The following is a 23,494-nucleotide window of genomic DNA, read 5'->3' as shown; positions in this document are numbered from 1 at the left end:
AAATTCTTGTTTTATTTTGCTGACATATAAAAGTCAGAAGTTTTTACAGATGGGATTTTGGATATCTCTTTTTTTTTATCACTTTGTACCTGAAAATATATTGTCTCCAGCTCATAAAAATCTAATTTCGCCCTGTTTTTAGGAATAAAATGTTGTATAAATCAGGCTGTGATTAATATATCATCAATCCCTTCTGTAAAAACCTTCAGAATATAGAAAGGAATAAAACTGGAAGGTTTGGTGTCTGTAAGTGCTGCTGAAGTGGAGATTTCAGGCTCAGAGTCTGAGGAAAACTCATTTTGAGAAAACAGCCTTTAAAGACTTGTACTGTAAAATTCCATAGATTGTTAATGTAAATCATCATACTTTTACGATTGGTTGCGGCTCGTGTCCGCTGCATCCAAAGAACCAAAGTGTAAAATAAAATAAGACCAAACAAAGTGTTAATAAAAACCTTTATTTTTCATTTTTTGTTAGGTTTTCCAGTATTTGCTCTTCAAGCTTTTCTTGCCCGTTTGACCCATCCAGCCCCATCCCCCTAAGTGTTTCTCTGATGAATCCATCTGCAATGAATTCTCCCCAGTTACCATGTACAACCTTTATAATATGCTCCTCTACGATCAAAATAACCTCATCCATCCGTTTCTTAACCACCCGCCACAATATGGAAGAACGCTACGATAAAACACAAGACACGCCCGATAAAGCCAGAAGGAAGATGGCAGCAGAGCAGAGAGAGAGAAGGATAGAAGAGAGAGAGAGAAGAGAGATCTTGGTATATCTGAGTGAGTGAGCTAACGGACTAACACGGCGAAGAGTCGGGTGTTTTTTTCGGGGGAGGGGAAAGAAAAAATGCAAGAAGTTAAAACTAAACACAAAAATGGAGTGTTGACAAACCCAGATCTTAAGAGCAAGCTTGAAATGTTCAAGTGAAACAGCTGGAAAAACAGCACCGGCTAAAGCCCACAGAGCTAGGCAAGAAATCATGTATGTACAAGATAGCTGCAGTTTCTTCTTTTTTTTTTTGTTCGCTGTTATAATATTTCACAGTGACCAGAGAGACTGAAAGTTACAGTAGAACTGGACACTACGATTACTACTACACTGTGGGAAAAAAAAAACTATGGTAATCATTGTGGTTATTAATACAAGCAAGTGATCGAGCTTATACATTCAAGCTTTACATATATATACCTATGTACACAAAAGTATAAATAAAACCACAAAATGAGAACCCAAAGATTATAATTTTTTTTTTTATACATATTCAAACACCAAAAAACCCTCTGTAAAAAGAAACACAATCAATCTGGGGGGTGTCTACTGCTACTAATTAGGAAATCCAATCAAGCAAGTGCTCATTTTGGAGTAGTTGATGTTTTCAAAGCGCTCTCCTGTCGGGATAAAGTAACAAACATACACTCAAATAAGACGGGACAAACGTCCTCCTCTCCCACTTTTCATTCAAGCTTGCTCTTAAGGATTGTTTTTTTTTTTTTTTTTACTGCAGGCTGCCAATTACAACACCCTTTGCTCAAATCTTTATTATAATAACGGTTACTGTACATTATTTCTATGATTCTCCACCATTCATAAGACCATTTATTTGAGCAGAGAGGACCCATTGCGAACAGAACAGAACAGAACAGGAAAGCATATTATTATTAATGAAAATAGACAGGACAGTTATTTTGATCATAGAGGTATCACAGGTCATCATTTAAAAAAAAAAAGAAGAAGAAGAAGAAAGAAAAACTACAAGTCGGAGAAAAAAAAAGGGCACACCAAAGATTTAAAGGGGCAGTATCTTTTAACTGAGTTTCATGCTTTCTGAATGTTTGTCTTGTCTTGAACAGCTTGTTAATGTGACTAATGATGAGGACCTTGATTGTTTATTTGTTTTTTTGTTTCTAAACTGGAGTGTTCATTAATGGGAGTGAAACTGCACTGATCGACTGGGTGGGTGGGATGACGTCTGGGGACTTTGCATAGAAAAATAAAACTTAATAATAGAGTCTTAATTTTGTTTCTCGGAGGTGGGAGGGGGGGGGGGAGGGGGGGGGCAAATCACTGCATTAGCCGAAAAGCAGCAGCAGCAGCATGGTTGATTCATGTGTTTTAACTTCAGATCTTTGAATAAATACAAAAGGAAGTGTTAATAATTCACTCCCACAATTCCCTTTGAATGCCACTGCCTATTCATAGTCCTGTGTTGTGGGGGGGGGCGATCTCAGCGATGCTAGCAGACTTATTATGATTATTATTATGGTTTATAGTTTAGAGCCTACTGTGGGTTACATTTATGTGATGTGTGTCTGTCTGGAGCTTTCACAACCGCACACGTCTCCAAATATGGAGGAGACGCGCTGGGGAAAACTCATCAGTGGTTTTGATTTAACTAAAACACACGGAAACACTAATGGTGTGACAATTTTAAAAAAAAAAAAGGCCCTTCTTTTCTTTTGTGAAATGACATTAAAAGCGTACTGTCTCTTTGAATCCCATTGAATCCCTCGGGTTGGAAATGACAAGGGGTCAACTTGTGTCTGCCTTTTTTTTTTTTTTTTTCCCCTCGATATTTCCACCTCCTCCTCCTCCTCCTCCCAACCCTTCACACTAACCCCTACGGCTCCACTCAGGTGTTTTTTTTTCTTCTTCAGCCCGACTTCGCTCCCACCAGTCCCATCAGTCCATCTGTGCTCATGGACTTGGGGCGCTCCAAGGGGAAGCCCAACGCTCTACTCCACACCAGCTGAGCCAGGACGCCGAGGGCTCGGGACACGCCGAAGAGCACGGTGTAGTAATTCATCTCAGTCATACCATAATACTGCAGACAGGACAGGAGGGAGAGAAAGGAGAGAGACAGACACGTCAGGTTTAAGTCGGGCTGTCAATCGATGAAAAAATAATTAATCGCACAATTTTCCTTAATTAATCGTGATTAAATTGTATTTTTCTACTTAAAGGGATACTGCACACAAAATCGAAAATGATTCATCGATTTTGGGTGAAGTATCCCTTTAAGACGGAAGCTTATAACAATATTTATTTATGAAAAATCATCAAATTAATGTAGAATAAACACAAAGAAAGTATATTTAAGCTCAAAGACTGTTTTAATGGCTTTCTTTAAATTTGAACACAGTTTCTCTCCTGTGAAGTACAAAATGTAGCACAAAAAAAAGGCATCTTTCTTAATCCTCAATAAAAATAATAACAAAACCCAGGCCTACATGTGTTAAAGAACCCTAGAATATATTGTTTTATCACCCCGAAAACGTCGGAGCATATCCTGATGTCCCAACCACATTAATTCTGGGCATGTAGTAGACTAGACTTTCATATTGGAAGTGTATTTTTCAGTGTTTTTATGAGGCTTTTGGTAAAAATCTGGCACCTAACCCTCTGGTTGCCGTTCTAGGGGGCCACAAGTGTCCTTTCTTCTGTTAATAAATTTGAAAGAAGAGCAATTCAATTTGGGATTGGGATTGTGATTGCGAAAAATCAGATTTTACAAGTGTGGAGAACAGACTCTGTGCCTACATATAATTTATGGTTAGGAGAATTGTCAACCACTTTACATTTGGAGAAACTGAGATTCTACAATGATGATAGAGGAGAAAAGTTTGATAAAAACATGGGACCCGTTACTGAATTACCTTAAAAATTGTACAAAACCTCACAGTGCAAACAAGTATATGATTTTGATGATGACTACAGATGGAAATTAGCCCAGAGCTAAATCTGGTGTATTTACATTTTTTATAATGTTCATTAATATGCAAAGTCCCGTCACAAATAAACAATAAATTAAAAAAAATGATTTTGTATATGTCTACCAACTTGATTTATTTTCTCTGCTCTCTCTTTCTGTCTGTACTAGATACTCGTCTTATAATGACCATGAAATATCGTTGTAATGCTAAAATGTGCTGTGTTCTAAAAGTTATGTGTTCTCTTTTTCTTCTATGTATTTTCTTTCTCTGTTTTTCTTTATTTTTTTCTCCTATATTGAAAATCAATAAACATATTTCAAAAGCTATATAAATAAATGTCGGAACAAAATTCCAAACAGGCATTATTTGGATAAACAAACATGAAAAGATGATAAAAAACTTGATAAAGTGACACATTAACAGCACTACAGCAGCTTTACTGCTGTCGGTACATCAGTTTGCCTGCACACGTGACCAAAGGTTATGGGTCAACCGCCACCGGAAGTAAAACAAAACAACGCGTTAAATGTTTAAAATTAATCACCAAAATTAACACATTAACGCGTGACGGCACTAGTTTAAAGCCACCGCCGTGTGCTTCACCGCGTCTCTCACCTGAAGCAGCACTCCACTGTGAGCGTCCACGTTGGGCCAGGGGTTCTTGGCCTTTCCTTGCTCCAGCAGCACGTTGGGCACAATCTTGTAAAGCTGGGCGACCAACTTGAACATGGGGTCGTTGGGAAGATGCTTCAGGGCAAATTCACGCTGGCAGGTGTAGCGGGGGTCGGTCTTCCTCAGCACGGCGTGACCGTAACCTGGCACCACCTGCAGACGGGAGACAGAGGGAAGGAACATGTTCATCAACTCCTGAACCATTAAAACCCAGTCATCCTGTTTATTAAACATGAATTGACAAGTAACTCCATGTCCTTACATAAGGCCATGAAAATAAATGAATAATGTACTGTATGCGGCCATAAATATCATGAATTCACACTAGTAACTACAACAGTTTGTGGAGGTGATGCTCCTTTACCCTTCCAGACTTGAGTGTGTTCCAGATGTAATCCCTCATCTTCTCATCAGACACTTCTCCTCCCAGCTCCTTCTGCAGCGCGGTCAGCCACACCAGCACTTCCTGTCAGACACAACAAGACACCATGCACAGTGATGAGTTATTACCTTAAAACGGAGGAAGCTTCATAGTTATTACACACAATTTTCATTCATTGTAAAACAGCTTTAAGAACATGGTTGTGACTCTTTCCTGTGTGGCCTTTCAGTAAAAATACTGAAGCAGGAGTTTAACGCAGGAGCAGTAACGTTTCACACGGTTGATATCTTCTGTACGTGTTCTGGGAATTCATCAATGTAATTTTTTTTGGTTTGTGAGCAAATTAACAATTTAATCCATCATCTCTTTTAACAGGAGCACCTTGGGCTTTGTCAGACAGCTGAATATTACATTTGGAACTAATTAACTAATAATACATCCAAGGTTGTACAGGGAAGTTTGACAGTTAATGAGTTTACTGTAGTGAGAGTGAGTTCCCCTGAGCAAAGGCAAACAACAGTCATCGAACTAAAGAATACGTTTTACACCGAGGCAGCCTTCAGTGTCGGTTTAACCCTCGGAGCTGTGCAGTGTCCTGACATGTGCCGCCGTAGCGTGGAGGGAAAAGAGAAAACTCCATCCTGAGGTGTCGTGTTTTATATGACAACGTGCTTTTCTTCTATTTCTTCCATTAGGCTGCAGGTATCAGTCATAAAGTTGGTAATATTTAAGTGTCCAAGTAAACCACGATGGATGTGTCACTGTAAAATACCACGCACAACATTTATTGAATGTATATTTGACTGATTGAAACATGTTTATTTAATGACTAATGCACTTTACTGTTATCCAGACTATGCTGTGCACTGCTACATGCACTTTATTACGATTGATTGCACTTTGTTATTAATTGCACTTGAGGCATGTCTGCACTTAACAAAACGTTTTCTACTGAATGTACTGTTCCTTTGTTTTAAGAATGTGATTACCTGTTTTTATTTGTGTATCTATTTTACCCAGGGAACATCTGCTAGGGACAACAGATGGAAATTAGCCCATGACTACAATCTGGCATGTTTACATTATCGTACACGGTGATGTCCATTAACTTGCACTGTCCCTTTAATATAAATTAAATTAATAAAAATGAAATGAACAGCAGGTCTCTAAAATACTTAACTGCAAATACTAAAAATTACTGTGTGTGTGTAGCATTTGTGGTTTTCCTACAGTGACGTGTAAAAATGTGAAACCAGAAGTTTACAGCCAGAAAACCGACATTCTCCGTGTTTAGACACAGAGGAACGGGTCGTGTCCTCGGGACGAACCTGATTGGCCAGACCGTGCAGAGGACCGGCCAGACCGTTCATGGCGGCACTGAAGGACAGGTAGGGGTCGGACAGGGCGCTGCCCACCAAGTGGCTGGTGTGGGCGCTGACGTTGCCTCCTTCGTGATCACTGGGACATAAAGAAAAAAAAAACAGAAGAGAGATTAAAAATCATGTTTGAAGTAGAAAACCACAAAAAATGCTAAGACTCTCGTTTAAAGGTCCAGTGTGTAAAATGGAGGTAAAACCGTGACATCTAGCGTTCAGATTCTAGTTTGCAGCGCCTAAAATTCTCTTACCGGGGAAATTTATTAGCTTTATTAGCTCTTTTTTTGGGGGATGTTAAAACAATGTAAAGCAGGGTTTCCACTACCAGTTACCATTACTTTGCAGCGCACCCATTTCCACTTCACAGTTACAGCTCTACTCGACTCTGTTCAGGTCCTTTTTCATCACAGCTGAGTCGACATATCACGGCGTCTACAGCCGCGTTGTCTCGCTCTCTTTTTTCTCTCCTCTTGTCAGCTCCAAACTCACTCGTCTGCACCTCGTTAACTCAGGTGAAAGAATAACAACAGTCTCAGTACAGATCAATGGGTGCTGCTGCTGCGTATTTAAACTTAGCGGGTTTGATTCTTGTTGGACGGAGTAGAACTCGTCGAACCCATCGCACAATTGGAAAAGGACCATAAATGATTATAAAGTGTCTCAATCCGCTCTGTTTATCAATAAAAATGTATATAACGTTATTATAGGGCTGAATCCTAGATGAAACACTGATATATATATATAAAAGAATAATTATAAGGCTATGAAAACCAAACAGATTTATTTTATAGCGATTATACAGTTATACTTATATATTCATGGGTAGTATATTCAGATTTTGCCAATAAACCTTGCCAGTTATTACACACTGGACCTTTAAAACTCAAAGAGGTTGATGATGTGCTCAAAGTGCTGCACCTGTGGATGGTGAGGTAGAGCCTCATCAGCTCGGTGAACTGGGCGTCGGTGTAGCCCAGCATGTTGGTGAAGTTGTGGGACCAGTCCAGGTTGGAGTCGATGGCTCCGATGCTGCTGCCCTCACGGTACAGGTTGCGGTAGATCTTGGCAGCGATGCAGGGCAGCTTGGCGATCAAGTCCATGGAGTCCTCGTAGACAAACTAGGAGAGGCAAGGTTAAGAGGATTAGGAAAGACAGGAAGACTGGAAACCAGAGCAAAAGTCTGCAGCCATGCTAACCTTCCTGTGAGACTCTCATGTTCTCTAAACAAAACAAAAGAAAATTGTTGGATGGTTGTAAAATAGATTTATCTGCTGGTAATGCCTGCACAAACTGAAACTATAATCAATCCAATAATCAAGATATTTTGACTGAAATCCAGAGACAAGTGTTTGTGTCCTTGGCTCCACTGGCTCCATGCTGTGAGACGCTTTAAGACCAAGTGAACCAGACGTAAACTCACCTCCCAGTACTTGGTCTTGTGGACGCCCTCAGAGTAAGCCCGGGCAAAGCTGCTCTCGCTGTTCAGGGCTGTGATGGCGGCGCTGAACTGAGACATGGGGTGCAGGTTTGTGGGGAAGTTATCCAGCATGGTGACGACGTGAGAGGGGAGCGCTGCTCTCTTTGCCCACTCTTTGGACACCCAGTTCACCTGGAAGAGGAGGAGGGGGAGGAGGAGGAACACACGGTGTAAAAAGGACTGAACTCAGAGACTTTTCCTTCTGAACATTCGGTTTCTATTTGACAAGCTGCTGCAGACACATAGACAATAGTGGTGTTGCATCTTCACTGGCCACACCACTCAATTCAATTAAAATTCACCAGTCATAGCTTTTTTATTAATTAACATAGTCAGATAAATGATAACTTTTTATTTACATAAAACTAAAGGAAAATATCATTTAAATGCATTTCCACAATACAGCAGCTTCCTTGGAGTCTGAACACACAAAGAAAAGAAAAAAAGGCCTTTCGCCTACTTACAGGTGCACTTCTTAATTTCCCAAAAACAAAACATAAATCTTGACATTGTGCTTTAAAATAAAATAAATCACAAATCACAGTCTCTGTGTGTGAACAACATCATCAAACTATAAATCAATTATTTGAATTTAAAAATAGATTATATGACATAACTGCATCGATTCAGAATCGTTCCATTTAAGAGACCCCGAGGAGTTTGCTTGTCATGGGAATGGGAACGCCGCCGGATCGCTAGTTGGCATCATTTATGGTCCAAAACATTCTTGGCAAATGCTTTCGCTTTTGTCTGTCCAAGTATTTCACCAAGCGCGCGGAGGCTCATGGGAAATGTAGCGTGAAAAACTCCTCGTTGTCCCTTTAAGGATCTTGATGCATCTTTGAAACTATTATTTTCGCCCCTAATGTGCAAGTTAGTGAGGAGGTTACTTTACTTTCCTGTCAAATAATAATAATGTACATCACTAAAACTAAAACTTTTATGACCAGATGTAAAAGCTTATCACTAAAAAAAAAAGTTGTAGTCAGCTAAAACAGGCGAAGGCTTATCACCTAATCACAGAAATAAAACAATCTAGTTTATATGAGAAGGTTTTCTTAGGTCACGTCTCGTCCTTTACAGTCCTCAAGCTGCTAAACATCTTGTGATCCACTTTTCCATGTTCATATGAAGGTGACAAACCATGTGATGCCTCCCACTATCATTTAGTCTGACTCTCAACCTGATCTGCGGCTAAAAACCACCTTCGTCTGACATTCATTAGTCACTCTGCAGGAGGAATCTGCAGAGACACGGTGTTACTCTGCCAGTATCTGAGGAACCAGCGCTGGCAGCTTAATGGAAAAGATGAACATCTGCAGCGTCATCCAGCTGCATTATGACTCTTACAGCTCAATAAATAGCTGCGGCGCTCACCTGCTCCTCGGTGGGCACCTGTCCCGTCACCAGCAGCCAGAAGAGACCCTCGGGCAGCGGCTCCTCGCCTCCTGGAGCTTTAGGCAGCAGCTTCTGACACTCTGGGATACTGTAGCCCCGGAAACGGATACCCTGTTACAACAACGGGAGAGAGAGAAGATAGATTATTATCATTATTAGACCCCAAGTCCATTTAAAAAGAGACAAACACACATGTTTCCACGTGGCTGCCTAGTATCTCACAGCATGGACAGCAGAATTATGTGCATCGTTCAGTCGACAGATTCATTTATACATTAGTTTGATGAATTAATTAATTCGCACTTGACAAAACAACTCACTCGCACTGCACCACCTACATTTTCTCATCAGAATTAATAAGCAATCATTATAGACAGCGTGAAGTTTGAAAATACTTGGCTTTCTTTTTCAATTAAAGAGACCCCGAGGAGTTTGCTTTTGGTTATAAAAGAGTCTCACATTAATGTGGATGAATCTACGTTACCCACTTGTTAATGGGTCCATTTTCGATAAATATATCGTTTTGTCTTTACTGTTATTTTGATATTATTATTTAGTGGTCGACTTGCCCAGCATTTCCTAGTTTTGGTTTACAACGACGGTATCTGATCATCTTCGAACCTCCGACTTCCGTTCTTGATTAATGAAAACATTCTTGGCAAATGTTTTCGCTTTCGTCCGTCTTGTGTCGGCCCAAGAATTTCACCGTGCACGCGGAGGCTCATGGGAAATGTAGTGTGAAAACACGTCGCTTTCGGAAACTCCTCGTAGTCACTTTAACCCACAATGGGGCAGTACAAAGATGGGTACAGTCAGCTCTGAAGAGATTCATTTTAACACTGTCTAAACTTACGTATAGGTGAATTTACGGCACATTGGTTTGTGTATATAACATGAACGCTGTGCCTCAACATGTCATCATCAAAGGCAACACTTGGTATGAGGACGGAAGTATAAATGTCGGATGTGATGGACAGAGACGGCCCGAAATCTCCTCAAAATGCAGCGTCAAGCTCACGTTGGCCAACCGCCAGCGTGAGCTCCAGTTCTATGGACAACGACTTTGGGATGATTAAGTATCACGGTCCCTGTGGTGATCTGCTAACAAGATATATTTGAAAACAAATCCATTACGCCTGTGAAAGCTCTCGGCTGCACTAAGAAAGCAATCAAGGTAAGTGGCCATGAGACAGCTGGAGTCCAAGGGACCAGGAGTTCAAATTAAAGCCGCTGTTAAAGAGTGTCTGAAAACAGAAACGAGGCCTCGACGGACTGAATATCCCAACAATACTGACCTCATCAGGATCCAAAACAGAGGTTTCGTACACCAGACCCTTCATGCCCCTCATGCCTCCATAGACCTGTGGGTGAAAACATGAAAACAGTGACGTTACAGACTGAAAACTGGCTCGTTAACACCAAATCTACAATGTGCTTTATAATTAGAAAACAGAAGAGACAACGTAAACTCCACATGACTTTCTAACACCATGCGCAGGAATAAGAGAGTCCATTTTAATACTAATAACCAATAGGGCTGGGTATACTACTGATTTACTGAATTGATTTAAGGTCCCGATTCGATTCGATCCAATTCTGTATTGATTCATTTGGAAATATTTCAGTTTTAATACTAATTTGCTTGGTTATGAAAGAGATTTTAACAGAACTAATTCTACAAAGATGGAAACTCTCTAACCCGGTGTTTCATTAAAAAAATATACATGTTTATATTAAACTGACCGAAAAAGCACAAGTTACATTAATGCACATTTATTTAAAATGACCGGCTCCAGAAGTAAACAATGCAACGGTGCAATGGCGTGCATTAAAGACCGATCTAAGGATTTTATGAATCGATATCGGATCTTTCAAATGAAGATCGATACGAATTGGAAATCGATTTCTTAAAACCCTGCACTCATAACCAATACGTTCTTATGATAAGGACAGATAACATCTAAATGCTTAGGTTTGAAACAGACCCAGTGACCTGAGATTGTTTTTTTCTAAAATCCCCATGGCAACCAGTCAGATGTCAGAGGTGAAGTGAGAGATAAACAAACAGGTCTTACAGTCATGTGTTTGTGTGTTTACGGCCGTTGTGCGAGGCTCAAACATCGAGCAGCAGCAGCAGCAGCGACGGTGGAGGTTTGAGTGACTCAGCTAAAAAATGTGTGTGTTGGCAGGAAGCAGTTCATATCGTGACCTCTGAGGGAGACGAGCGAACGACCGATACCTGACACAGTAAATACAGCTGGACAGGCCCGGATGGATTAGGTTGAGGCCGCAGCGCCACGTCTAATCTGCATCATGGCTGACGGCCCACACACTCATCTCTAAATTAATGTAATGCAGAACAAGAGTCTAACTTGATTTCTACCGAACGCACCTCGACAGAGAGAGAGACACTGACTCACCATGTCCACAGTGATTTGTCCTATGTTGGTTTTGCCATATTGTTGTTTGAAGTTCTTGATCCTGCTCTGTTCTTTAGGGATGAGGTCTGACAGGACATCCTTCAGATTCTGTAAACACAACAGTGCATCAGTCAAATATTTGTTATATTTGCATTTTAATCACAGTGATACATTTCTCTTATGTGAACTGGAGTAATACAGATTAATGCAAACATTTGAGGGAAAAAAAAACATATCTATCCTTCTTCTATTAATACTCAAGACAACATTAGTTTGTAATTGGGGGGGAATGACCAACACATGAGCAGACAATGTGGAATTAAACTAATCGTACTTACTGTTGTTGATGCGCTGGCATTTCTGGCAGCCACAAGGAAATAGGTGGCATTCTGCGAAAAAGAGAAAGAAATTAAAATTTAGTATTTGCAAGACATGAAACGACATGACGAACAGTACCATACGTTTCTAAGTAAACTGACTTTCCACTTTTGTTAACATGACGCGCTGCCGTACTGTTTGTTCAGAGCACATTTGACCTTTACTGGTTTTTCCAGCGGCATCGTATGTACAGAACAGTAGAAACTGTCTGCAACTCTTTACATTATGATCACAGATTATTTTCTGGTTATTTTACATCGGGCTGTGACTGACCATTTATCCTGGAGAACAATATCTGCCAATAATTCAAGCAATTAATGAAGAATGTTAATTATTGTTAGGCCTTTTTTCTGTTTTTATTGCCAAGCATGTTAATTCTTCTGTTCTGCAAAGCCTCAGTTCTTCTGAGCATCATCTGAGTAAAGGTTCATTTGATCTCTGTTGTACTGGTGAGTTGCCTGGATGTTTGTTTTGTTTTCACCACAATTTAAATGTTAAAATAAACTAAAGAGGAGTTGCTGGGATAGAAGACCACTACAAACAAACTGTAACAGGTGAGGAGGATTAGCACGACCAGACACTCGAGGATTACATAACTAAGACTGGAGACTTGTTGCAGTCTGCCCATGCTCTGAGTCACACATACATTACTCCACTCACACCAAACAACACAGGGCGTGTCGTTTGCAAAAATGCGTGCAATAATTACACGACCAGTTTGCATCAATATACCACTGATTATGTGGTTTCCAGCTTTCTGTAAGTCTGATTCTTTTAGCAAACAACACTGACATTTATTATTGTACGAGACGGCCAAGAATACACGTCTAAGTCTGAGTGATTTGTGCCTTTTACAGATTTAACTCTTGGCCTCGACCTTGTATCTCTGGCTCCGTAGGTTTTTAAAGCTACAGTGAGTCAGCCCGACCAGTCACAACTTATGAATGTCATCAAAGGTGAAGACAGGCTGTGTTGTCTGTTGCTTAACTCCTTCATGTCAAGACTTTACAGGAAAGGGGGGCCAAAGGTTTTTCCCAAATGGAAAATTTATTCTGATAATTTTTGCAAAATGTGTCACCAAAAGGGAAAATAAAACCAAAGGTGATGATATGATGATATATTCTTGACTTATTGGACATATACACAGTTTAAAGTGCTTCTTTTCATTCATGAGTTGGTTGGCAGGCATTTAGCTAAATGAACTACGTGGGAAAAAAATCCCACATTACATCAAGAAAACAACCCTTTTGATATGATTAATTGCTTTTAAGCCATATGATGCTTTGTAAGCCTTAAACTGTTGCTGGAACCGGGACAAGACGAAAGGATGTAAGGCAGATTAAAGGTGACTGGGTCTGGTTATTATGAAAGTGTTTGGAGGAGAGTAATCTTGTTGGAGGCTCAGTGACACTATAGTGACAAGTCAAACCTGCTGCTGCTCACCACCACTGTAACAGGACTCCTCCTCCTCCTGCTCCTGCTCCTCTTCCTCAACCAGGTTATTAAAACCATCAATGGGTGAGGGACAAGTCTCTAGGGGAAGGGTGACAGCTGGCTCTACTCCCAGTGGGATCCCCCTCCCCGGCCCAGACCAACCACTGTAGGTGGGGAGGGGGATAAAAGGCCGACAAGGCTCACCGAAACAAAAGGTAGGATCCTGCGTCACCACACACACACACACACGGTCTACACAGCTGAGAGAGATTACGTAACAGCTCAGGGTCTTAAATATAGAGCGCCAGTTTCACTCTGTCACTCCCAACTTCCACTGGCCTGGACGAGAGAGAGAGAAAGGGTAGAGCAGGTAAAACTGAACAAAAGGAGGAAGGAGTCTAACCTGAGGCTACGTTGACAAGTAAAACAGGAAATATTTGATTTAATAATGACTTAATTAGTCTAATAAATCAAGACATACGACCATGCCGGGGGAAGAATCGCAATTTAGTGTATGTTTTGTCTGGAATGACACTAAATTACTGCTTTATGTAGGAAAATAACCTGCAAATCTTGTAATGAATATCTGAATCATATGCAGACTTTATTCTGTATCTCTAATTAATACCTATAGGTTTATAATTAAAATGAAATTGAAATTTCACTCCAAAAAAGAAAATCCTTACATAAATAATCTGAATATCATGTGGCACCACCTCTTCAGACTGTCTTTTAGCCCTCACATGACTTTCGGTTATAGCTCAGGGTCAAAACATTTTATGACCAAAGAGTTGTTATGCAAGTACGAAAAAAAAGAGCTTACTAATAAATCTCCTGAGCAAAGATTACAACTAACTGATAAGAGAGAAAAGGGTGAGTGTGACATAGGTTAACTGCCCCACACTACCTAATTACCAGACTGATAAGTGGGGCACGATATCCCTTTGGTTTGTACAGAGTTCAGGAAAGGATAAACAGTCAAGAAACAAGGAAAAAATACAAAGATAGTGACTGGAACTGACTGATATGAAGGGTCATGAAGTGTGAGTAGTCTAGGCTGAGAGGTCACTGGAGTAAGACAGCAGTAAGTTACAGTCAGAGGAAGGTTACTTTACTTTACCACCAATTAACAGCCTAATCACACTAACTAGTAAAACTATTAAAGCAATTACCAATCTATAATAATCACACGCTAAAAATGGAAAGATCTAGCCAACAGCCCCTTAAATTTGAGACATTGCAAGTAAATGTTTAGTCTACCTGCACATGTGAAACCTTTTTTCTTTTCTTTTTTAACACTGGTGAAACATGGGATCTGTCATTACAGGTGACAGGTCAATGTGTGTTTGAGGATCATGAATGAAAAGGAAATGTGAATATTTGCCTTTGCATGTCGATTTACAGTGTGTGCCCTTATGTGCTCTTAAATGTTCTGCTTTTGCTCCTAAAATTATAAGTTAGGGCCCACACTGTGCTCCCGAGTAAAAAAAGTTATTCTGGAGACATTAAAAGTATTTTTAAACTGATGTTGGATGCCCCCCTAAATCAACACTTAATGGACTTAAATTCACAGTTTTTATATATATGAAATGTTTACCAATTCTCTGTTGAATTCAGAAGATAGTTTTTAACGTCATTAAATGATGTGGTAGAGGATAATATACTGAAATCTTTCACGTGAAGGTCAACGGGGGTGTGGAGAGAGGAAACAAAGTTGAAGCAGGATTTAAACACATTTAAATACTGTGTGCATGCAAACGGTCCAATGGCACCTGTTATTTCCTATTAAGGAAGAGAAATGAGAGTTGGCACATGGTCTCCTGGTATCAAACTGATGGTGACTGAGACACTGAAACATGGTCCGGGGCTGTGACAATACACCAGGCCGGCAGACAGGGGGAAAACTCAATGGTAGGCTACTTCAGGCTGCTAATGTTAGCCGGTAGCTCACAAGGCAGAAGTTAACAAACAGTACGGCTCCAATGGTTTCACGCAATTTTTAATATTTAACATAATAGCTAACTATTTAAAGCAATTCACGCAGTTATATCAGTGATTAGCCACCGCGGTCTTGGTTCACTGCATTTCACAATGTGGCTACTAGCCGTTAGCTGTTAGCCTTTAGCTTCTCGGGTAACGGCCACAGCTTGTGACTGTGAAAGTTGCTGCATCGATGCTGCTGTTTTTTGTTTTTTTTTTAATGTCGTCTTACCTTTGAATTGAGGAGTTTAGGCGCTAGCCGGCTGACACTCAGGAAGGACATGGTGTCTGTGTAAAAAGTGTTGTTATTTCCACTTAATTCTTCACAACTTAAGGACGCCGCTGCCACCAGTGCACCGCGGAGCTGGTTGAAGGTGCCCCTCCAGAAAGCAGAAGGTTGAAGAGGGATTCAGGCCTGGACGCAGCGCTGCCGTTGATTGGACGACGCGCGGATCGCTACAACGGCGTAGAGCGATCTGATTGGCTAGAGCCCTACTGGGGTGGACGCTGATTGGATAGAGACCACCCGTCTGTCTGTGACGACAGCAGGTGATCAGGGTCTGTTCAAGAACAAGTTTTTTTTTTTTTTTTAGCTGTAAAACCCGGAGCATAACAAAAAAAAAAACAGAGCAGAAAACAGAAACGAGTTATATATGTAATAAATTTGCGGATCATTTTAGGGAAATATCATATTTTATTGTAGCTTTATGTTCATTGAACCTTTTCATATTTTTTGTTATTAGTGTCTTTGTGTGTGAGTGTGCCAACAGAGCTGGGCTGTAACACCCCACCCCTTTACTATGGCAAGCGGATTTAACATTTAAAAGCTAAATTTGACTATCCGGAATTAACACTGTAGATATCAACAACGTATTTCTGACTAGTCGTACTTACATTTTGAATACCGGTAGTTGGATTATTCATTCAAGATATCTGTAATTCAGTGTTGCCTACTAGTCAAGAAGAACATTTCAGAAATCCATACAACTACATTCTTCCTAGGACAAATTACGTCACTTTTGTCATTCATGTGTATGGGGTTTGTCATTACAGATATCTATAATTCAGTTGCAGATGTGAATTATGGATATAAATATCTGTAACTGAATCATGACTATTCCTACCGGTAATTCCAGTTTGAGATAATCTACAATGTCATTTCGCCTAGTCAAAACTTAATTTAAGATATCTGAAAAGGGACATGTAGATATCTTTAATTGAGGTGAATTAAAGATATCTTGAACTGGAATTATGACTAGTCAGCATCAAATTGTAGATATCTGAAACTGGAATTACTACTAGTCATAATTCAGTTACAGATGTTCATAATTCACATAGCGGATATCTGCAACTGAATTATAGATATCCGTAATGACAAACCCCATACACATGACATGAATGGTTAAAGTGACGTCATTTGTCCTAGGAAGAATATAGTTGTGTGGATATCTGAAATGTTCTTTTTGACTAGGCAAAACTGAATTACAGATATCTGCAACACATTAACAATCTGGCTTTTAAATGTTAAAATGGTTTGCCATACTTTCCCATTTCTCCACACTTGGCTGAGTGAGTATGCTTGGTTACGCACACACTTTGGTGACGCTTTGCTGGTGGAATGCACATTTGCATATCTTGTGCAAGCATGTGTAAGTGGCCAAGCGTGCAGGGATATTTAGAAGCAACAGGGACAAACTTGACAGGTGCAGGGCAGCCTGTTATCTGAGTGCCATTGTGCACACTAGCACAACAGTGCACAGCAACAGTTTAATAAACAGTGCTGAAGGATCACAGTCTCATCTACGTACTCCAAATGTGTCTCTATGGGCAAGATTCATATCATAAATGTGTAAGAAAATAGGAACAAAGAAAGTAGAAAGTGATTCTCATTTCCTTTTATATTGCACAACGTATGATGATTTGAGGGAGGTATTATTTCCTTTTATATTGTACAAAGTATGATGATTTGAGGGAGGTTTAATTTCCGACTGCTAGTTTGATTTCTAAAGACTGGAAAAGAAGACAGGAACATTTGTTTCATTAATTTCTGATGATTTCCCTTGAACCCTGGCATTGTTTTCCTTTTCTTTTTTCGGATAATGGTTTTGAACCCCTGTTTGTTTTCTTATTTCCTTGATGTGTTGATGTGCTCTGGTCCTAGTTTGTTTTCTTGGTGTCTTATAAGTCCATACAGAAGTACACATTCATTCAGTATAATCAATAGAGAAAAATCATTATTACCGTATGTGATACATAATACACTATAATACACATTATACGCTATGATACGATATGTTTTTATGTATTTTACTTCAATGTCTCCTGATCTGTTGTTTTCTCTGTTGTCATGTATTTTCCCTTTGCTATCTATCTATCTATCTATCTATCTATCTATCTATCTATCTATCTATCTATCTATCTATCTATCTATCTATCTATCTATCTATCTATCTATCTATCAGGTCAAAATGATCAGATGTAAAAGTAAACGTAGCCTAAAGAAAATAAAACTGAAATTGAAAAATATGAGATAAAATAATACAAAATATGCATTAAAAAAAAGTCATAATGAGATATTAAGTCAAATTCATTTTATTGAAATGTATTCAATGGTGTTTCCCAAACATGGCCTATGGCTCCCAGTGACTGCAGACTTCACCAGCTGGTGCATTGTGGGATTCATACTTGGCCAAATACCGCTCCGATGCGGTCTTACTGTAACACAAGTGCGGGTAAAGCGCAAATCAAGCGTGCTGCGCTTTTAGTCGTTGGAGAAATGGGACACACTTGTGCACTAATAAGCGTGTGTGATCGAGTGTGCACATTGGGACAGGCCCACTGTCTCTTTCCACTGTCATAGATCAGTTTGATGCTTTTATACCTTTTATAAAGTGAAGTCATTGGTTTGATGGGACTAATGGTTTGTTTACATCTACAGAATAATAATAAGTAAAAGTGATGTAATATGTCTAAGGAGAAACAGTGTCCATGAGGTGTCGTAAGGACACATTCTCTGGTCATTAAACAATTTAAATGTCTTTTATTAGTTTATGTAAAGGTTATTAATGGTTTGCAGTGATAAACAGATGAAGATAACAGCAAAAATGTTACACAGGCCATCCCGACCATCCTGTAACCGAAACTAAAGTAGTGACGCAGTAGAGATGTATAAAGGTCAACTACTAAAGAAGAGATTAAAAACAGGAGACGTATGTATAAAGAGAGACGGCTAAAGACATATAAACTGTCAAGAAACAGATTTAATCACTAAAAAGAGACATAAAGGAACTGAATGAAGACTCAAAATTAACATTTTCACCTGTGGTCATATGTAAAGGTCAGAATGAATAATGGAAATTAAACAACAGTTGTCTGTACCTTGTGTTAGTGTTGCTCTTCACCCTCTTATGGACAATATCAGTATTAGAAAAGCAAGTCTTCAGAAATCCTGAGAGAAATAAAAGGAAACTATGGAAATTTATCCTATTTTTAGGTTTATTTTACCTGGTAGTTTATTTTCAATATAAATTAACCTCTTGTCTTATGAGTGTCCAACACACCTTACTGGTTTGTATTCGTCAGTCATCTATATAAAAGTCTGAGCTTTTAGTTTATTATACTGTCATTGATTACTGGGCTTAAATAATATATATACTGTATATATTTCTCAATTGAAAAAAGCACTTTATGTGGTGAGGGTAGTGCTCATTGTAGTTTAAATGACAAACTGTAACATTGACTTTAAATATTTAAATGGATGTAAGCACAGTGGATATTACTGGGTGTGTATGATCTCTCTTTGCTGCAGGAAGTCTTCAGGTCTTCAGGTGTTTTCTTCTTCAGGTAGATAAGAACCACACAGACAACATCGTTAAGTTGCAGGAAATTTATTTGGAACTGACACTTTTGGATTTTTAGTTTGAAAATAGGCAAACGTGTATTTGATAGACAACGTTTATTTTTGGAATGCCCTTAAGAAAAACTTCTAAATAACTTCTTCCTGTTTCCCTGGTGCTGAACGTCCCTTACAGTCCCTCCCTCCCCCTCCCCCTCCCAACAGGTAACTTCCCCTACTCTCCACATACAGACTGTTAATGCCCCCCCGGTCCTGTCACAGGAATTTAACCAAACTCAACATTTCTGTAGTGTTATTGTGAACTGTCAAATGAACAAACGTTTCTTTCTGGAATGTATTTAAGAACAAATGGAATCAGTTATTTCCTGTTTGGTGACTTCATGTCCCTTTTTAATACTCCTCTCCTTCCTCTTCTCCCTCACCCTCGACGGAGTCGACTCCGACCTCCTCGTAATCCTTCTCCAGAGCTGCCATGTCCTCCCTGGCCTCGGAGAACTCCCCCTCCTCCATACCCTCACCCACATACCAGTGAACAAAGGCGCGCTTGGCGTACATCAGGTCGAACTTGTGGTCGAGCCGCGCCCAGGCCTCGGCGATGGCGGTGGTGTTGCTCAGCATGCACACGGCCCTCTGCACCTTGGCCAGGTCTCCTCCAGGGACCACGGTGGGGGGCTGGTAGTTGATGCCCACCTTGAAGCCGGTGGGGCACCAGTCCACGAACTGGATGGTGCGCTTGGTCTTGATGGTGGCGATGGCGGCGTTGACGTCTTTGGGCACCACGTCTCCGCGGTACAGGAGGCAGCAGGCCATGTATTTACCGTGGCGAGGGTCGCACTTCACCATCTGGTTGGCCGGCTCGAAGCAGGCGTTGGTGATCTCGGCCACGGACAGCTGCTCGTGGTACGCCTTCTCTGCGGAGATGACGGGGGCGTAGGTGGCGAGGGGGAAGTGGATACGGGGATATGGCACCAAGTTGGTCTGGAACTCGGTCAGATCAACATTCAGGGCGCCGTCGAAACGGAGGGAAGCGGTGATGGAGGACACGATCTGGCCAATGAGCCTGTTGAGGTTGGTGTAGGTGGGACGCTCGATGTCGAGGTTCCTACGGCAGATGTCGTAGATGGCCTCGTTGTCGACCATGAAGGCGCAGTCAGAGTGCTCCAGCGTGGTGTGGGTGGTCAGGATGGCGTTGTAGGGCTCCACCACGGCGGTGGACACCTGAGGCGCCGGGTAGATGGCGAACTCCAGCTTGGACTTCTTACCGTAGTCGACGGACAGACGCTCCATGAGCAGGGAGGTGAAACCGGAGCCGGTGCCTCCTCCGAAGCTGTGGAAGACCAGGAAGCCCTGAAGACCGGTGCACTGGTCGGCCTGAGGACAAAGACGCAGACTGGTTCAATATGGGAGACACGGTATGTTTGACATTTTAATAATTTCCTGATGTGAGGTTTTGCCCACCAGTTTGCGGATCCTGTCCAGAACCAGGTCAATGATCTCTTTGCCGATGGTGTAGTGTCCACGGGCGTAGTTGTTGGCAGCATCCTCCTTACCAGTGATCAGCTGCTCAGGGTGGAACAGCTGGCGGTAGGTCCCAGTGCGAACCTCATCTGCAGAGAAACATCATTAATTGCATGTAATGTATCCAACTGGGAGGAAAAGTAGATTATAAATCCTTAAGTAAGGGATAATGTAGAGTTTGGAGAAATAAACCCCTCCAGAATGTATGGAACCAACCGGCTTACGAGTGAAATAATGAATCAAAATACGACTTTTATCTTATCCGTCATAAATAAGGGATTATGTTTTATGATGGTTTACGCGTTTGTGTCGCGGCCTCATGGTGCCACCGGGTCAGAACATGTCTTTAAATGTTGAACAGTGACGACACTCACCGATGACAGTGGGCTCCAGGTCCACAAACACGGCTCTGGGGACGTGTTTTCCTGCTCCAGTCTCGCTGAAGAAGGTGTTGAAGGAGTCGTCCCCTCCTCCGATGGTCTTGTCACTGGGCATCTGTCCGTCCGGCTGGATCCCATGCTCCAGGCAGTAAAGCTCCCAGCAGGCATTGCCGATCTGGACACCAGCCTGACCAACGTGGATGGAGATACACTCACGCTGTGGAAAGATAAGAGAAAACAAGACACGTTATCTACCTGTACCAGATTTATTCATTAAAAAAGAAAAGAAGGAACAAAATGTAATTGTTCATCACTAAGAACATGAGGTAGTTCTATAATCATGTCATAAAGTATTCAATTTTAAGTTTTCAAATATTAAATCATCTCTTCTAATTAATTCAACCGTTTTTCATACATTTCATTTTATGATGGTGGGAATCTCATTTGATCAACAACTACTGATCAATAATAGTCTGGTTATAAAGGTTTTTTTTTTAATTATTTAATTATTATTTATTATTTAATAAATAAATAATATATATAAAAATATATATAATATAATAAAATAATATTAAATTAAAAACGTCTAAAAGACATCGTGGAAGAAAATTTATTTTGTAATTACCGGTAATTGAACCGTTTTTCGTTACATTTGATGTGGTTATGGTGGTAAAATCTGATTTGATCGATAACAGTCTGGTTAACGGTCGAATTTACCGGGGACAGCTTCAACTTTTGACTGGTGCACTGCGTTGTTTCTAAGACACGCGTTGCTAGGCGACCAGTCCCGATCACCCCACCCTGGCAACGGATGACGTTGTTGGAATTCTCCTTATAACCGTCCGTTCACCGTTAATGTTCGTTCGTGTCCCGTTTCAATAAAGCTATTTTTGAATTTAAATTCAGTTAAAGGGGAATGCTTACTTTTAAATTTTAAATTGAATCAGTAACGTTACCGTTGCAACAACGGCCAGTTGAAACCGGTTGAAACAAAGGCCGCTCCTGCTGACCCTGCATTAGTGTCAGTAGCTGTCAGGATGAGACTGTCCATTTACTAGCATCATGCATTTTTAATGCATCACGCCATGATGACAACGCATTTCATCCATTTTCCTTGAGGATAAGGTTTCTTCTCTGGGTGTGGGGCTCCGGCCTGAGCGCATCCTCCCTTCACCAACGTACATTGAATTAACGGCTGTCACGAGAAGTGATGGCCGGGGCTTAGTCATGTCGGTGGGGGTGGGGTGGAGGGGACAGAGTCGTCGACTCGGTTGGGCCGTTGGACCTCAGCCCGCGTTATTTATTCAGCCCTTGGTGCTGTCTGCCCTAAACCTCTTTGTTCTCTTTTCCCGCCCCGTAACCTACAAATCTACGCAGGGCAGATCAGTCTCCCCCAGCACCAAAACCTCACATTATCACTAAATAAATACGTTTAACGTAAATTTTTATTTTGTAAAGATGCAGTTGTTTAAGATGTCTTCCTCCCACTTTACCGTTACTCCACCCCTCCATCCCTCCCTCATCAAACGAACAAGTCACATCATCACTAAAGAGAGAGGAAGCAACATGAACGACTCCAGTGACTATTCTTTAAAATTTTTATAAAAGGTTCTTACCATTTTGTTGAGATTTAGTCGCTGTAGAGGGTTGAAGAGTCTTCTCGACGGGGAGTCTTACTATTCGACAGTTATGGGGTCGATGTAAGACATAATGGCGCACATGAGGATGACCGGTGGTATTTATAGGGCGGAGCAGCCCCGGCGCCGGCTGCTGCTGCGACGCTATTGGTCAATCCCCCTGTCACTCAACGTTCTGTAGTCATCCGCGGGTGAGCTGACTACCAACCATGGATCTATTATGCTACCAACATAAACGCTGCTAAAACTATTCATTTGTGCTCATTATTTAATATATATTTTTGAAGACTCCCCTGGCTTCTGTTTAATTATTTGTATTGTTGGTGTAATAATGCCTGCATTGGTACTTTGATGCTGTCTACTGTATCAATAAAGATTGGATTTTAAAAAAAGAAAAAATAAATGCCTGATCATTGTCCCACTTGGGTTGAATGAAAGTACCGCGATACCAAGAAAGATTCACGAGGACTCCGTTAATCCTATAATTATTTATCAAGTGTAAATGCATGCTCTGCCTTCTGCTCATGTGTAATAAAACTGCATCCTGCGCGTGATTTCAATTCAGCTCTGGTTATTACAAGTGTCTCAGAATCAAAATCTTATCTGGTATGGTATCTTATTGGTAATCGAACATGATTATAGCCCCATGGAAGACTGAAATTATACTGTAATGCACTGTCATGGTGGCATTTTATTAGGAGCAGCATATGTTCGCTTTTAATCAGTCCTTTGCAGGAAGTAATCCTTTGCAGACATGCTTTGGATAACCCAATATCAGTGGCCTTGAGCAATAGTATATTAGAGCAATAGTATATTGAGAATGCCATGGTGATACTACAAGGAAGTAGGCCTATTTACCAACTACTTAGC

The 23,494-nt window shown here is 40.7% G+C and overlaps 2 protein-coding genes across 2 annotated transcripts; both read right to left on the bottom strand.

Moving 5' to 3' along the window:
• Positions 1-438: 438 nt before the first annotated feature.
• On the bottom strand, positions 439-15,624 carry cs (citrate synthase). The gene is made up of 11 exons (XM_085782773.1): positions 15,466-15,624; positions 11,780-11,830; positions 11,442-11,549; positions 10,317-10,382; positions 9,001-9,132; positions 7,567-7,755; positions 7,065-7,264; positions 6,099-6,228; positions 4,753-4,854; positions 4,332-4,541; positions 439-2,827 (listed from the first exon to the last, which is right to left on the bottom strand). The coding sequence occupies exons 1-11, from the start codon at positions 15,514-15,516 to the stop codon at positions 2,657-2,659; spliced, it is 1,410 nt and encodes a 469-aa protein (XP_085638899.1). The 5' UTR covers positions 15,517-15,624; the 3' UTR covers positions 439-2,656.
• A 3,480-nt stretch (positions 15,625-19,104) lies between these two features.
• On the bottom strand, positions 19,105-22,699 carry LOC146985028 (tubulin alpha-1A chain). The gene is made up of 4 exons (XM_085782774.1): positions 22,604-22,699; positions 20,982-21,204; positions 20,548-20,696; positions 19,105-20,460 (listed from the first exon to the last, which is right to left on the bottom strand). The coding sequence occupies exons 1-4, from the start codon at positions 22,604-22,606 to the stop codon at positions 19,480-19,482; spliced, it is 1,356 nt and encodes a 451-aa protein (XP_085638900.1). The 5' UTR covers positions 22,607-22,699; the 3' UTR covers positions 19,105-19,479.
• Positions 22,700-23,494: the final 795 nt, after the last annotated feature.

This window comes from Trachurus japonicus, chromosome 7, assembly GCF_045865225.1.
Source record: "Trachurus japonicus isolate A0001 chromosome 7, Traja_1.0".
In the NCBI taxonomy this organism is placed as follows: domain Eukaryota; kingdom Metazoa; phylum Chordata; class Actinopteri; order Carangiformes; family Carangidae; genus Trachurus; species Trachurus japonicus.
This window is presented reverse-complemented; position numbering and strand designations above follow the sequence as displayed.

Bases quoted from the DNA above. Each gene is read 5' to 3' on its own strand.
- cs (XM_085782773.1), bottom strand. From the start codon at position 15,516: ATGTCCTTCCTGAGTGTCAGCCGGCTAGCGCCTAAACTCCTCAATTCA. The intron at 9,133-10,316 runs GTCAGTATTGTT...TTGTTGTAACAG, and splicing joins CTGTTTTGGATCCTGATGAG to GGTATCCGTTTCCGGGGCTA. The intron at 7,265-7,566 runs GTGAGTTTACGT...TGCCTCTCCTAG, and splicing joins ACAAGACCAAGTACTGGGAG to TTTGTCTACGAGGACTCCAT.
- LOC146985028 (XM_085782774.1), bottom strand. The intron at 20,697-20,981 runs GTGAGTGTCGTC...GTTTCTCTGCAG, and splicing joins CCTGGAGCCCACTGTCATCG to ATGAGGTTCGCACTGGGACC. The intron at 20,461-20,547 runs GTGGGCAAAACC...CTTTGTCCTCAG, and splicing joins TGGACAGGATCCGCAAACTG to GCCGACCAGTGCACCGGTCT.